The sequence below is a fragment of the Protopterus annectens genome, chromosome 7.part1, assembly GCF_019279795.1.
Source record: "Protopterus annectens isolate FY-2018-M chromosome 7.part1, PAN1.0, whole genome shotgun sequence".
Taxonomy (NCBI): Eukaryota; Metazoa; Chordata; order Ceratodontiformes; family Protopteridae; genus Protopterus; species Protopterus annectens.
In genome coordinates this window covers 143,891,500-143,908,520 of record NC_056740.1, presented here as the reverse complement: position 1 = coordinate 143,908,520, position 17,021 = coordinate 143,891,500, and the positions used below count along the sequence as shown (strand labels likewise).

Sequence of the window (17,021 nt, the reverse complement as noted above, 5' to 3'; positions counted from 1 at the left end):
ATGTTAAGTTGTCTGTCTTGCCTTCATTCTTGCTGGTTGGGTTCGGAGCCAATCCTCGGCTCTGACTCGGCCATCTTCTAAAGCTCGAGAGCTATTTACTGGCTCGAGGCCTCCCCATATCCCACAATGTCTGGTGCTAGATCCCCAGATCTCGTTTGCCGCTTCTGCTATGAGGTTGCTTTTGCTAGCGTTTAGTTCATATTATAGTAGTTTAGTACTTTTTGTCTCTGTGTAGTTTTAGATCTATCCCATCCCCTTAGAAAACTCGTTATTACTGTTAGAGAGTTTTCCCCTCCCCCCTCTCTTTTTCTCTCTTCAAGGTAGCCGTTTTAGTTAGAGGCTAACCCTTGTTCTCTAAAATACCTTTTGTAGTGTTTTCAGGTAGAAATAGTTGTAGTACTTTACTTTTATAGTATATATATATATATATATATATATATATATGTATATATATATATATATATATATATATATATATTATAGTTATAGTGTGTGTTGTTAAGGTGTGGTAACTGTTTATTTTTTGTGTGTACGGTTCTTTATACTTGTTACCTACTGTTGTACTGTTGGCCTTTTTTTCCTGTGATTTCTCTTTTTACAGGATGTCCAAAGATACTAAGGTATCGATTCAAGAAGTGTGACTCATGCTGTCAGAAAATGTCTCTGACAGATGGTCACACTTCTTGTGTCTACTGCTTGGGCACCCTACACCTGCAGGACTCTTGTTCGGTGTGTCACGCCTTTAGTCCAAGAGTCCTGCAGGAGCGTAGGAATAAGTTAATCCTTAGAGGATTACTAAAACCTGAAGGGTCACCTGCTAAGACTCAGCCAGGGAAACCCTCCATGCCATTGAAGCCGTCGGCTCCCAGCTCGGAGCTGTCGTCGGGTGTGGCGTCTGCTTCGACTTCGGTTCTGGACAAAACCAAAGTACCTGCCTCTCAGTCGGCTTCGATCTTGGTGTCGGAACCTTCAGGGAGCCGAAAGTGTTCTAGGTCCCCATCCCTAGAGTCGATTCGCTCGGCTCCGGGGTCGCCTCTGTTACAGTCGAGCGAAGTCACCGATCTCACTCTTCTCGGTCTTCGGGACTGTCTGACCATGACTTGGAGAGAATGGTGAGCAGACTTCTGAAATCGCAGGCCCTGGCTAAAATGCTATCCAGCCCCTCTCATCAGGGTTCGGCTCTGCCCGTTTCTACAGTAGTTCCTCCTCTGACTCACCCCTTGAGTTCGGAGCCGGAGCTGGTTGGGGTTCGGATCGTGGAACCATCAACGCCGATACCTACCCTTTCAGTTCCTTCGGCTCCGATCACTTCCATGGCGCCGTCCTTGGAGGGATCTGGGCGCCGAGACTCCCTCATCGGTTCCGAGGGGGCGAGTGGTATCGGACTCTTGTCCAACCCCGTTCTCCCTCTCAGAGCTTCAGCGCAGGTGAGCTCGGCTCCTACATCGGCCTCAGCGCCATCCCTCTCAGTGCCAGGGAGGGTTCCGGTCTCTTCGGAGCCTGAGCCTTCTTCTCTGCCAGGAAGGGGTGCCTTCGAGGTCATGAGCAGTGTGCTGGCCCCTCAGTCAGCCCTACAATCAGCCTCTTCGGCTCCTCCCCCATGATGCCTGCGTCTGCCTCTGCCCCTCCTCCAGACCCCAAGCGGGGAGGAACAAGCGCTCCAGGTTGCCCCAGTGGGCACATCCTCCTATTCCGAGACCTCCCCTGATCATTCAGAGGAGCCCCCTCGAAAGAGGAAATGTAAGAGGAAGCATGTTGAGTCCCCTGAGTCTGTCACTTTGGATACCGACTTAGAGGATTTGGAAGGGTCCCTGAGGTCCCCCTCTGAAGATGTCTCCTTCTCAGACATCCTTGAGATGCTTAGGTAGAGGGGGAACTGGACTACCCTTAACCCTTCTGAGGATGAGTCGGTATATCTGGACGCGTTTGGTTCTCGCCCCTCCACCTCCTGGGTTTCTCCGCCTTTCGATCCACTGATGGCAGTGGTGGCTCGAAAGGCATGGTCATCCCCAGACACAGTGGAAACAACTCCCCGAAGGCCCAAGAAATCCATCACAGCACCACAAGACAAACAATTTTTGACAAAGGGTGTCCCTGTTGATGCTATGGTGGTAGCAGCGGCCATGAAAAAGGAGTTGGCTATGACTTCTTTGTCTGTCCATCCCCCTAATAAGAAGTCTGGGACGATGGACAGATACGGGAAGCGGATGTTTTCCTCAGCGACCTTTTCCATGTGGTCGCTGAACTATTTGTGCCATTTTACATGCCTTCAAAGGGATCTCCTTAAGGAGCTAGGAGATACCCTTCAAGATCCATCAGCTGTGGGGGCCCAGGATAAGATTACCTTCCAGCTGGCGACTCTTAATTCGATAGTGAACTCCTCCATGTGGCTCATTTCTTATGCGTCTAATGGGGTGAGTAGAGCTGCAGGCACAGGTGTGGCCTTGAGAAGGCATGCTTGGATGCGGTTATGTAACTTTGCGGACCCCTATAAGGCATCTTTCACTAATACCCCTTTTGATGGTTCTGCTCTTTTTGGACCACAGGTGAAGGATACCCTTACCAGGTGTGAGCAGAAAGGCAAGACTCTCTCTGCTGTGGGCGTCCGTTTTTCCACTCCTTCTAGACCATACCCCAAAGGTCAGAAAAGTGGCAAAATGTGGTTCTGGAAACCCCAGGGAGCCGTGCCTGACACACATGGTGAGTTTCCCTCCAGGGGCAGAGGAGGGAACAACAATAGACGCTGCCCTCGAGGCAGAGGGGGCCCGCAAAATCAGGGCAGCAGAGATTCCTTCTCTGACAAGCCCTTCCAGCATCCCTGAGGGGCTGCCCAGCTGCCCGCCTTTGGAGGCACTTGGGGGAAGATTATCGCTGTACCCAAAAGCCTGGCAAGACATAACTCAAGACAGATGGGTACAGTCTATCATATCCGGAGGTTACAGAATTCCCTTCATTCATACCCCCTTATGGTCAAACAAATCCCTTCCAGATGTTCACCCAGTCTAAGGGAACAAGCCATCCAAGAGATCTCAAAACTGCTACAAAAAAGAGCCATCCAACGAGTCTCAGCAGACCAGCAAGGATCCAGAATTTACTCAAGGTTTTTTTTGGTACCAAAAAAGACAGGGGACTGGAGACCCATTTTGGATCTCAGCAGACTAAACAGGTCTGCACAAAGAACGAAGTTCTGGATGGTCACGCTTCAGTCCATTCTACCCTTTTTGGGTCAGGACAATTGGATGTGCTCCATAGATCTTCAAGATGCGTACTACCATATCAAAATAGACAGGTGCTCCAGAAGATTCCTCCACTTCCGGCTGGAAGCCAGTCATTATCAGTTCCGAGTTCTGCCCTTTGGTCTCACCACAGCCCCCAGGGTGTTCACCAAATGTATGGCAGTAGTTACCTCTCACCTGAGATGGCAAGGATTCCAGGTGTTTCCCTATATAGACGACTGGCTCCTTACTGCTACCACCAGACATCAGCTGCCACGAGCCAGGAACTACACCATCCAAACTTGCTCCAAGCTAGGTATCACAATAAATTTTGAAAAGTCTGCATTGTCGCCTTGTCAGTCTATAACCTTTATAGGTGCAAGTTTAAGTACAAAAGACATGTCAGCGAGACTTCCATTACACAGAGTATTAGATATTCGCCGACATGTACAGTTGTTATTAGGATGCAAGAAAATTCAGGCCAGATTCATCCTAAAGACATTGGGCCTCATGGCAGCAGTGATCATACTAGTCCCCCTGGCTTGTTTTCATATGAGGATTCTTCAGTGGTTGCTTTTCTCCCAATGGTCATTTCTACAACTTCCAGTGTCTCACATGATTATGATTACACAGACATGCAAAGACCAGCTTGCTTGGTGGATGGTTTCCCCATCAGTACCCCAGGGCAGACCATTTGTTCTTCCTCCTCCAGTAGCCACGGTGATCGCGGATGCCTCCCTGATCGGGTGGGGGGGGGGCACTTTCAGGGCAGAACAGTCCAAGGCACATGGCAACCCCACGAGTACCATCTGCATATCAATGTCTTGGAGATGAGAGCTGTGCTTTTAGCGTCGCAAGCTCTTCAGAACTCTCTTCTCACCGGGACCATTGCAATTCAGACAGACAATATGTCGGTAGTGTGGTACATCAACAAGCAGGGCGGAACCAAGTCCTACCCCCTATGTCGAGAAGCACTCAGACTCTGGCAATGGGTGATCTCTTCCCAGCGGTTTCTGATAGCAATGCACATCCCTGGGAAGTCCAATGTTATAGCGGACAGGCTGAGCAGAGCAATTCTCATGCCTCACGAGTGGTCTCTCAATTTGACAGTGGCAGACCAAATCTTCCGCAAATGGGGTCAGACTTGCTGCGACCTTTTCGCCACCCCCTTCAACAGCAAGTGCGACAGTTTCTTTTCTCTCTTCCCTCTTCCCGGATACCCTCCCAGAGACACTCTAATCCACGATTGACCTCAGGGACTTCTTTATGCATTCCCTCCATTTCCCCTGATTCCCAAACTAATACAGAAGCTACCGCACTGGGATGCAAGATGATCCTCATTGCCCCATACTGGCCTCGACAAATTTGGTTTCCGTTCCTGCATCATCACCTCTTAGAGCAGCCCTGGACCCTGGACACAGTACCAGACCTCCTGATCCATCAGTCAAGCGGGCTACACCAATCCCTGCAGTCTCTCAACCTCACTGCTTGGTTGCTCCACTTCCAACCTTAGCCAGGCTTCTGGACATTTCCCAGTCGGTGCGTGAAATCATCTTATCTTTGCACAAATCTACCACCAGGAAAACTTATGCTAATAAGTGAAAACGTTTCTCTTGCTGGGCAGAGTCTAAAAACATAGATCCCTTTTCAGCCTCGGTCCACCACATTTTAGATTTCTTAGCGGAACTTTTTCAGGCTGGGTCCTCTTCTGCCACCATTAGAGTTCAGTTAGCCGCAATTTCAAATTTTCATACAGGCCTGTCTGAAACTAGTATCATGTCCCATAAGCTTTGCAAAGCTTTTCTCAAAGGGACTACTTTTCTCAGGCCCAAGAGATCCCCCGCCTCCATGGGATCTTAATTTGATCTTAGCTTCCCTAATATTGCCACCCTTTGAACCCGCAGCTTCATGTTCCTTAAAGTTTCTTTCTTGGAAAACCCTCTTTCTTGTGGCAATTACCTCAGCCAGAAGAGTTTCCGAACTCCAAGCCCTTTGTGTTCGCCCTCCTTATTTAGTTTTCCATAATGACAGAGTTTCCCTCAGGACTAATCCCTCCTTCTTTCCTAAGGTACCTTCTGAGAGTAATCTGGACCAGTCCACTGATCTTCTGGTCTTCTTCCCAAATTATTCCAACAAAGCTGAACATAAATTATATCAGTTGGATGTTCATAGACAATTACGTTTCTACTTGCATAGGACTAAACAAATTAGAAAATCAGATCAGCTCTTCCTGTCCTATGCTGAAGGTAAACAAGGTCTGCCAGTGTCTAAAGTAACTCTATCTAGGTGGTTGACTTCTATTATTACTTTGATTTATCAATTGAGGAACAAACAGCTCACTGCTAAACCAAAAGGCCACTCTACTAGGGCTTTAGCTACTTCTGTAGCTTTTCAGGCAAGATTGCCAATGGAAGCCATTTGTGCGGCAGCTACATGGGCCACTCCCCATACATTTATTTCTCATTATAAGTTGGATGTGGCCTCTAGGAGCAGAGCTGATTTTGGTTCCACTGTGCTGAAGAGTCTGTTCCGATGAGCCACCCAGGACTGAGGTGCTAGGGACACTGTCCCAACCAGCAAGAATGAAGGCGAGATAGACAACTTAACATTAAGAAGTTATGTACCTACCATAAAGTTCCATGTTAGTTGTCTTCTTCTCGCCTTCTTTCTTGCGTCCCACCCTCAATCCCCCTATCCTAACAGACCGAGAAGAGTTGCCCTCTGAGTTCCTTTTAGCTGGCTGTGTCTTATCTGGTTTGTTCCCTCAACCTTTTAGCTCTGTAGCTAAACATATGCTGTTAGGACAGGTGTCCTTATATTTGTCTGTAGTTAGGTCTACCAAACGAGATCTGGGGATCTAGCGCCAGGCATTGTGGGATATGGGGAGGCCTCGAGCCAGTAGATAGCTCTCGAGCTTTAGAAGATGGCTGAGTCGGAGCTGAGGATCGGCTCCGAACCCAACCTGCAAGAAAGAAGGCGAGAAGAAGACAACTAACATGGAACATTATGGTAGGTACATAACTTCTTATTCTTCTACAAAGTTCCCATAAACAGAATCAAAGACATGAGTATTTTTTTATATTTGTGGAAGGTGCTTGTTACAAAACTGAACAGCTTCTTGTGTTCTATTACTGCCCTGCCCTCATCATGTATCTTCTTAAACCTTATCACCGATATAGGTAGGACAGTTTCACAACACTGTAAACTTAGTGAGCATATGACAGTCACAGGGCTGAAAATGTATACATGATGAAGTTAGCCTATTACTTACCTATGAACCTGTGAATCTAAACAATTCAGACCAATCACTGTCTCAGTTTATACCTCCTTAATCTGACCAATTATTGAATTGCTGCATTCTGTAGCCTTTGAACAACACTCCTGAAATAACTTCAAAATATATAATTCCTTACTAGAAAAAATGTATATTTGGAAATGTTGAACTACATGAAAAATCTTCAGGAACTGTCATTATATTCAGTATTCATATAGGTTAACTAGAGATGACCAATACCTGCTTCTAGGACAGTATCTCATTTAGTTCTAAGAGTCAATGCCAGAAAAATATCACTGAGTTAACTCATATGGATTTGAAGAATTTAATGCAAAATAAATATCACAAACAGAAAAAGATTGATCGATAAACATGTATAATGTCCACCACAATTACAGAATGAGCTTTCTCTTGTAATTAGTAGTTAGCCATTAACTTTCTTCAAAAATAATTTTGAGATTTTATATGCTAACAACAAAATATTAATCTGGAATTATAGCAGTAAATCCCCTAAAAGTCCAGTAGGCTGTAAGTTTAATATTCAGACTTATGAAACTATTGTGCCTTCATTTGTAGTACTAGTCCTTCAAGTGAATAGGTCCTCTTTCTAGTTTCTACAACCTCATTCATCTATGTGGTCATACATGTTTTTCTGTCAACACTTCTTGTAAGAGTCCTTGAAAAAACTTGTTGAAGAAGGATTACAGAACATGTGGATAAATATATTTTGTATGAACATCAACAGGGCTTCAGAAAATGCAGAACTATGACTGTAGTCTGACCCTTAACATATATTTAGTAATGTGAATATGAGACAACTTACTGGTGCCATTTTTTTACTGTCTAGCTTCAACCAAGTAAAACTAAGTGCATTTCTTGTAGAGTGATTAGAGTGACATTATGGAATATGGTCAGTCCATCTTTCATTACTATGATTTGTATATCACTGTTTCTGTTCTTGAACCTTTGCTGTTCCTGTTTATACAGAGCTTTTATTTTACTGGAGTATTGTTAATGCTGATGAGTATTTGAAGAGCTTCTTGAAATAATATGGCTTTGAAAAAACATTGGAATTACCACAGGATGACATTCAGAAAGGCTTAATGTGAGGGGGGAGCCTCAACATGGCCATTTTCCCCTTTGAGGTAAGCCTTTCTGATTCATAGACCTCCCTACACCTGAGATTTTCTGCTAGCAGGAGCCTCAGCATGGAGGCGGGACAGCTGGCAGAGCTGCATGCTCATTATCCTTGTACTCTTCCTGGAAATGCTACTGGCGCCCGATTGATTCTATCAAGTGATTTAGAAAAATAATTTGGCAGTGTAAATTTTCACTGCTGAAGAAAAAAGTTAATACTGTAAACAGATGGTGGTCGACTCTGTATTGAAATGCCAAGGTTTGTTAGTGCCAAACTTGAAATACTGAAAACAGACTGCAGAACCAGGAGATCAGCAAATATTGAACATCTCTTTAATCCTTTAAACTAGTTTTTTTTTGCAGGGGTACAAACCCCATCACCCCAGATGCGAGGGATTTACCAAGTCAGACAAGCAAAATAAAAAAAACACAGAGAAGTGTGAATCTCAAAAATCTCTCTTCTCCTTTAAACTTTTTTTTTCGGGGGGGGCAAGCCCCATGCTGAACAACTTATATATACCAACTCTGACATCGCCATACCTCAGGGAAAAGGAAATATCCCAAGAAATGGTGTCTCAGACTTAATATATGTAAGTTTGGTCTTTCTAGCAGATCCCAACATTTCAAATTATTACAATTCTCCAGTTATGTTCAAATACAACAATAGTGATAGGGAAGAGTGTCCTTATAACCCAGATGCTCATCACTTAGTGAAATAACTGAAAAATATAGCTTTTTGTATATAATGCAAGACTTGACATTTAAGTCTATGTTTCCATAAAAGAGAATATCACTGTGTAACCTCAAAAAGAGTATGAAATAAATAAAAAGCAAAAACCAAGAAAACTCAATGCCAAGCAGGAACAGGACCCGGAACTTGCCAAAAACGAGGCTAAGATGGTAATAGATCCAGTCTTTATTAGTCTTTATTAGACTAAAAACAGTGAGTAAAAACAATAAAAGGCAATGAAACAAGCAGTGAAACAAGCGCTTTCGCTCAGTCAATACCAAGCTTCTTCAAAGCAAAAAATTAAAAAATTAATGTGCTCAAATACCAGGTCTTAAATAGGTAATCGTCCATCACATGACCTTGTTAATTCATTCCACATTAATTCAAAACCACAATCGATTGTAAAAGAAACCATGTAGACAATCAAACTACCCAGATCATGTGCATAATGTGAAACACATAGTAACCACTAAAACCGTGGACCAATATTAAAATACTATTACAATACTTCATGTAGTTAAATCAACTAATGCGTTATCTAACTTTAAAAATATGTATGTACCCTGCATATAGAACTTAATTCTATAAGTTAAACAAAAAAATAATAAAAATAAAAAAATAAACTATACACCATAAATAACCCAGATAATACATTTTGGGCAATCCCAACTGTCGTCTAGGGTTTTAATACAGACCTACACTTAAAAATCAACTTTAAAGTCGAGCCATTCTTAACTTCAAAACGCTGTTAATATTGATGTTCTCATTTAAACCAGGGGATCTCCCAGCATCTAACCTGAGTTGCCAGAAAAGTTCTCGGTACTCTAACCTGGCTTCCCAGTTACCGTCCCTTATATCTGGTAATACCTGTTCCAGAACTATAAATTTCAATTCCATGTTACTACAGACTTGTAGATGTTTATAAAAGGCATTATTTTCTTTGCCTTTAGAAACCTCATAAAGATGTTCATAAATCACATTATGCACATGATCTGGGTAGTTCGATTGTCTACATGGTTTCTTTTACAATAGATTGTGGTTTTGAATTAATATGGAATGAATTAACAAGGTCATGTGACGGACGATTACCTATTTAAGACCTAGTATTTGAGCACATTCATTTTTTACTTTGAAGAAGCTCGGTACTGACCGAGCGAAAGCGCTTGTTTCACTGCTTATTTCATTGCCTTTTATTGTTTTTACTCACTGTTTTTAGTCTAATAAAGACTAATAAAGACTGGATCTATTACCATCTTAGCCTCGTTTTTGGCAAGTTCCGGGTCCTGTTCCTGCTTGGCATTGAGTTTTCCCAAAAAGAGTATGCTATTTACCCATTGTAGAAAGAACTTTTTCAAATGCTTTACTGTACTTTAAAATATTTTCTTTATTTTTTCACTAGTTGTAATTTATGATTCTTTGTTTCTCCTTTCATTTGCAAGGAATGTAAACAATGGAAAAATATCAGTTAAGATTCCAATGGGCTGACAGCTCTAAGTAGGCTTAGACATCACATAAGTTTGTTTCAACTGCTGTTGTTTTAGTACATTTTGTGTAGAAGAATTTGCCATGATTAGTAAGGACCTTGAGATTAAATCATTTCAGGTCTTAGCTAAACACTTTTTCTAGCTATTAATGAAGAGATTCATCTGCTGTTACTTTACATATTCTGTGCTGAAATTATTCCTTTTTATATTTGCTATAATTCAGACACATGATGCCTTTCATTTTTATTAATGTTCATTTTAATTTGGTATTAAGTTTTCCTTCTTGTGTCCAGGAATAACATGAAAGTTTACATTCATCAGTGCAAAAACAGTCATTGCATATTTCACTGTATTTTTACTAAGAAGATTATGTTTTTTTATTCAGAGTTGTCTGTATTTTACATGTACTGATTGTTGATATTTAGATCTTACATTTATTTATTTTTCTTTGTTCCCCTCTCCTGAGCTCCTCACCCTCCTATCTCTGCAGGACCTATCTCTGATGGCTCTACTAGCTGAACTTGGATGGCTCATTTGTTCTGGAGGACTGTGGACCAGGTATCCTCAAGTTAAGCTAGAGCCCTGTGGTCTTACTACTGCCCTGGAAGCCCTAATGGTCCATCCATTCTCCCATTGTCAAAAGTCAGTTGGTCAGGGGCGGGACAACTGCAAGTCCTGTGGATTGTCCTACTCTTATTTCTCTTAACTGCAAGTCCTGTGGATTGTCCTACTCTTATTTCTCTTAGACTTCTTGCAGGCTCCAATTAGCTGCATATGGTTGGAAAGAGAAGGCATGAATACTCTGACCCTCGCCTCCTGTTTTCCCAACTCAGTGAGAAGCCCTTGCCTGGCACAGCACAAGTCAGCATGCCTTGTTCCAGGCAAGTGATACCATAGCCGGCCTTAGGCATAGACCAACTAGGCGGCTGCCTAGGGCGCTGCTCTAGCAGGGGTACTTTTCCAGTATTTATTTGGTGTAGGTAGACCAGGATGGGGGGCATCAGGTGGTGTAGGGGGGGGCACCGTGGAGCCCTTTTGCCTAGGGCACCAGTTGACCTAAGGCCGTTCCTGGATGATACACCTAACCACTGTTAAATGTTGCCATTGCCACAGACCAAGCAGCCTCTCTCCTTCAAATCAAGAGCAAAGTGGTGTTGACTGCTCAAACCCATCCTTCCCGCACCTATTTAATTATTTAACATTTATTTACTGGGAAAGTCCAACTGGGACAGACCCCATTTTTAGTGAAGGCCCAGGGAGAAACTCCAGACTCTAGTCCCTCAACTGCCCATTCTGAAAACTGAGCATTGGTCTCCTGGACTGTAGCCAGTGCTTCTAAATGTAGCAAGTTGTATAATTGGAATAACTTTAACTTTTACAATGATCAGTGTAAAACAAGTTACAGATTATTCCACATGTTTTGTACTAATTATTTACCCATTTGTTTTACTTTACTAACATATGTATTAATGAGTCCTACTCGTTATTCTTATGTATACATGTATTTTTGCATGCTTATTTTGCTGCCTTTGATTCATGTTGTGACTGAAATGGCTCTGTTTTAGTTTAGTTCATTTTCCATTAGTAAACAAGTAAATAAATAATTGCAATTCATGTATTTCTAAATAGGCCTACTTTGGTTTAACATTAACCAGATACTTGTTTATCTTCATTTCTTTCCCATCTTCAATTCCAATCTGAATTTGCTCATGTCAGAGAAGTGCGTGTGTAAGGAAAAAATGCTGGAGGATGCTACTGATTTCTGCAAAATGAAGTATGCTTATGGTAAGATATAAAGAAGAAGAATTGTTGCATATTGCAGAGAACATGGGGAACTCATTCTGTGTGATGCTGCTTTGTTATTTATCACACTAATATCAGCTTTCACAGCGCACACTACAAATAGAAATGGATATGACAAATTCAAAAAGAACTGCAGTACAAGCATATTATTTTGCCTTCTTAGTATTATTTATTTATTCTTTCTTGACCAACTTCAACAAAAATAAATAAATCAATAACATGAAATATTCTGATGGCCTGGAAAAGCATTCTGCTAAACATATTGTCAGCCAGATTGTTTGTGTAAGTTTGTGTTTGGGTGTGTTTCAAAAGGCAGAGATAGTCCCTGGAATTCGGAAATAGTTACGACAGCTGGTAAGTCCTACCACAAGCTACCAGCCTTCTGATTCAGAAACTGATCTACCACAGTGATCTTCCATGAGTGAGAAAATCACAGCAGAAGTCTGTCTCAATTGTCGTGTTGCAGGATAATGAGGCAATCCTGGGGAGTTGCTAATGATAATTGGTCACGTGCCCTCTTTCAGAGATTTTATTTTACATTTGTTGACCGGGATAGTCCGACTGGATGCATGTCCATTTTCAGCGGAGGCCCAGGGAGAAAAGCTCCAAGGGTAAGCAGATACAGCATTACATAATACCAGCATTACATATTACAAACAGATTATTTACAGAGATTACATAAGTAAGCAAGTTAAACAAGTTCCACAGGTTAAAGTTAGTCCTGAGCACAAGTCAGGACTAAATTAAATTACACAGTAAACTGGTTAACAGATTTTTACACATTCGAGTTAGCCAGGATTGATACATTGACATAGCCAGTTAAGTGACAAATGTTGTTTGAGTCTAGTTTTAAATTGACCTAAGGTGGAAAGTAAGGTAATATCAGCTGGAAGTGAGTTCCAGGATCTACTTACAGAGTTAGCAAAGAGAGAATCACCGGCTGTGTTATTAATTTTGCTAGTCTGAATTAGTAGTTTGTTAGAGGATCGAAGCGGTCTAGGATTGTTATAGGGGGTGATAATATTTTTAAGTGTAGGAGTATTGTCCGGATTATAGAGGATTTTATAAGCCATAATCAGTTGGTGCCACTGGGGCATCCTAGGAGGTGAGGGAGTTCTAGCCAGCCTAGTTCAGTAAGTGAGAGACAGTGGTGTCTGATGCTACCCATTACACTGTCAAGTTATCCCTCCGCTGTGTAAATTAACATTGCCAAAAGACTGAGACCCTGTTGCAGTTCAGTGGAGTGACATTCAGTGATGCTGTAATTATTATTTATTTATTTATTTACATTTGTTGACCAGGAATGTCCGACTGGACATAGGTCCATTTTCAGCGGAGGCCCAGGGAGAAAAGCTCCACAAATATTACAGGCATAGTTACAGATTAAGAATCCTTGCAATTAAAATATTACAAACATAGTTACAGATGAAGAACATAGTACATTCAGTAGATAACTAGCATCTGTTCTATCCACGAAGTCATAGCAGATATTAACAATTGTTACAATAAGAAGTTACTGCCATATAATAAGTAGATAGGCATGGAAGTATCAGAGCTTGCTGTAATCAAAGGTAGTTTGTGGGGTGGAAGAGAGGTAGAGGGTAGATGGAGTGGGAGAAATTAGAGGGGAGAGTTACAAGGGCATAGCCAGCATATTTTTAGGTGTGCTTTAAGTAAAGCTTTGAAGTGGGTGCATGATGGTAGAGAGGTTATTATGGGAGGGGGTCCATAATTTGGCTATAGCACTGGGGAATAGTGCTTCTCCAGCAGTGTTATTGATCTAGTAACCTGTAATTGATTTTTGTTGCTGGATCGTAGTGGTCTGATGGTGAGATAGGGTTGGAGTAGATACTGGAGGGATGAGACCTTTAGAGGATGGTTAACCAGTTTGTGGGCGAGTGTGAGTTGATACCATTGAAGGAGATGAGGGAGTTCTAGCCAGCCTAGTTCAGTAAGTGAGAGACAGTGGTGACCGTGGTAGGATGCCCCGGTGGCAAATTTGGCAATTTTGTTGTAGCAGGTCTCGAGTTTATTTAGATCGCATTTCCTTAGTGGGGCTGTGTGGGTATGTGTGTTTGTAGTATGTGTACCTGCAGACTGTGTTATAAATAGAGTCAGATGAGTGTGTGTGTGTGTGTGTGTGTGTGTGTGTGTGTGTGTGTGTGTGTGTGTGTGTGTGTGTGTGTGTGTGTGTGTGTGTGTGTGTGTGTGTGTGTGTGTGAGAGAGTGTATTTCTACCTGGATATTACCAGTAGGGGTGTGTGGTTGGGTGGGGGATAAAGATTGTTGATTTGTGTGTATCCTTGTGTTTCTGTGCATACGTGTGTGTGTGTGTGTGTGTGTGTGTGTGTGTGTGTGTGTGTGTGTGTGTGTGTGTGTGTGTGTGTGTGTTCATGTATATGTTTGTTTGTGAGAGAGTGCATGTGGGTGATGGGAGGGATGTCCATGACATATGGGAGGGATGGGGTGAGTTCGTGGGAGGGATTGGGGGTGTGTGTGTGTGTGTGTGTGTGTGTGTGTGTGTGTGTGTGTGTGTGTGTGTGTGTGTGTGTGTATGCATGTCTGAATGTGTGTGGAGAGAGGCCTGTGCCAATGATATGCATGGTCCTTCAAATGAAATTACTGAAGTACTCGTTAGCATAGGCATGAACTAGCCTAGTACGGGAGACACCTTCAGACATTAATGGTTCTTGTTAATTGATCCTATTTCTTCTTAGCCAGGAACTAATTAGGTGAATTTATAGCTGCTTTCCATTGACCTTTTACATTTTACTGTTTTATATATACTGAGATCAGCTGAGACCTTCTTTTGTCTTTTAACAAAGAATCTGGAAAGCTGTGCTTATCTGATTCAGCATGATAAGTTTAAAAATTGGTCTGAACACTTGTTACACGAGAAATAGCTTAAGAAAGTTCTTTTTTTATCTTTTTGCTGAATTTAATCTGTTTTATCTGATTTTATCCATTTAGATCATTGTTTTCACTGTTTGCAATTAGCTTGTTTCTGTCTTAGTGTGGTGTCTTCTTGAGACATTAGTGGTTCTTGTAGTGAGTCTACCTTAATTGCTGCTGTTTATAAGTAGCAGTGTGCAAACTGATTGAATTTATACTTGATTTTCATTGGTCACTTTTTCTATTTGTTCTATACTGAGATTAGCTGCATTAATTTATTCTGAGCTCACTGTGCTATAGTTGTAGCAGGACAGTGATTACTGTGTGCAAGTGAAGTTTTCCTTAGGCCTTTTCTGTAAAATCTTTTTTCCTTCATCTTTAGGTGACTGTCTGCAGTCTGCTCTGGCCTGTAAGAGTTTACTTGGACTTGTTACCAGTTGTTCTAGTTTGCACATTGTTTTTTCCTACATATCCTGTGCAGTCTTGTATTTTGCTTCCTTACATTTCCTCCCAAGTTTCTATAAGGAAAAAAAGTAGCACTGAACAATCTGGAAAGATGGCAGACTAACAATTATTGTGGCACTAAGGATAAATGATTCACTTAAAACCAAGGAATATGTCTAAAAAGTTATAAAAGTGAATCAAGCAATGAGGTGGTATAAAAGGTTTACCTTCAAAACGCTGATCTCACTATGGTCGACCCCGCTTCCGCGAATACAGAAGTGCGAACGTCCCGAACGTCGAATTCCACATATCCGAATGGCAAAATCTCACCCCCTTTTTAACCCATGATAGCACTGGCTTGGAGGTGTGCCGCAGCCAGAAATGTTAAAATTCAACATTTATTCGACTTTTTAAAAGTTTTGCGGTTCTGGTTTCACGGAAACAGTTCGACGATGTAGCCGGTCGATCATATGTGATCGACAATATGAAGGTAAACCGGTATAAAAATTCTATTAAAATTACCACATAAGCATTCACAGTTGAGAAACTGCTTCATCAGTTGCTCAAAGGTTTTAACTCATACATATGCTTTAAATAATACACAGTATTGGACCAATAACCAATCAGAAAAATTCCCTCTGAATACATTATTCTCTCCATTGGCATTTAAAGTAATAGCACAACATATTCTGTATATTTATATATAAATATAAATATAGATATATAAATATATATATATATATATATATATATATATATATATATATATAAATATATATATATATATATATATATATATATATATATATATATATATACATATATTTATATGGGTCCCCTAGAGATGTTCGAAATTCCAAAAAGCCGACGCCCATATGGCCGAGACCACATGTTCGACTTTTGAAATTTTGAACGTTCTGAATGGACAGTTCCTCATTGCGCCGCACTGTAGTGCAATCTCAGAGTTGGTATATTAAAGTTAAGGGGTTATGGGGGGGCAGCTTTAAAATAATGTAGTGTTTTGCTTTTATTTATTTATTTTTTTGGCATATTCTAAATTTCAGGAGTCAAACATATGGTCTCGGCAATATGGGTTTCGGCTTTCTGAAATTTCTTTCACGTATAATAGACCCACATACATATTTATATTGTGTCAAGTCATATAATTTTATTTATACAAAGGTCTGTCCTTCAAGAGGAGTTTAAGCGGTGCCTTATCACTGAGGCCAAAACCAGCATCACCCCACAGTTTGATTATACATTTTGCTTCAGATACCTCAGCTTTATTCTCTATATCCCCCCCTCTATAACCAGCTGTTACTCCCTCCTTAACTAAAAACTTGAATGCATGTGTATGTCCAGAAATGTGTATATGCTTGGCTAATGCATTATTAAGATGCCCTTTCTTTATATCATATATATATATATATATATATATATATATATATATATATATATATATATATAGACTCTCTTATTCTGTCTGTGAAATATCTGTTGGTCTTGCCTACGTAACACATTCTGCAAGAACAAACCGCTAAATAAACCACATCAGATGTGTCACAACTAGCTCCTATATTAAATTTAAAAACTTTATTAAAAAACCTGGATGTATAAACTCCACAGTGGAATCAATATATATGCAAAAGCTGCAATTCCTGCAAGGAACTGTAATCCCCCTCTGTTGATCTGTGTTCAAATCTTTAGGATGACAAAGCACATGTTTCAAATTTTCTCTTATTTTTAAAAGAGAATTTAAGTTTGTCTCTTACAGTATTCTTAATGGTCAAGTCACAAGTTAGTATAGGCCAGTTTTTCTTCACAACATCTTTTATAATGTTAATGTTGTTCCCAAAAACATAGGTATGCATACTGTCTCACAGATGGGCGTAACAGAAATGTTTGTGGGTGGCACCTCTTGAGAGAAGTATAGTCTTGCTATAGTATGTCTGTAGACATTAATATCTGAAAGTGACTCTTTTATATCTAGGTTCTTATAACCCCTTTCCCTCAGTCTAAATTTTAAGTCATTTAGCTCAACC

At 41.1% G+C, this 17,021-nt stretch overlaps 1 protein-coding gene across 1 annotated transcript in view; it reads left to right on the top strand.

Moving 5' to 3' along the window:
- The window catches only part of LOC122807660 (netrin-4-like), a 1,595,546-nt gene that overhangs the window by 1,465,059 nt on the left and 113,466 nt on the right, over positions 1-17,021 (top strand). Inside the window, exon 8 of the mRNA XM_044078603.1 lies at positions 11,557-11,625. Within this exon, the coding sequence (XP_043934538.1) occupies positions 11,557-11,625 (69 nt within the window). The remainder of the gene's footprint in view (positions 1-11,556; positions 11,626-17,021) is intronic.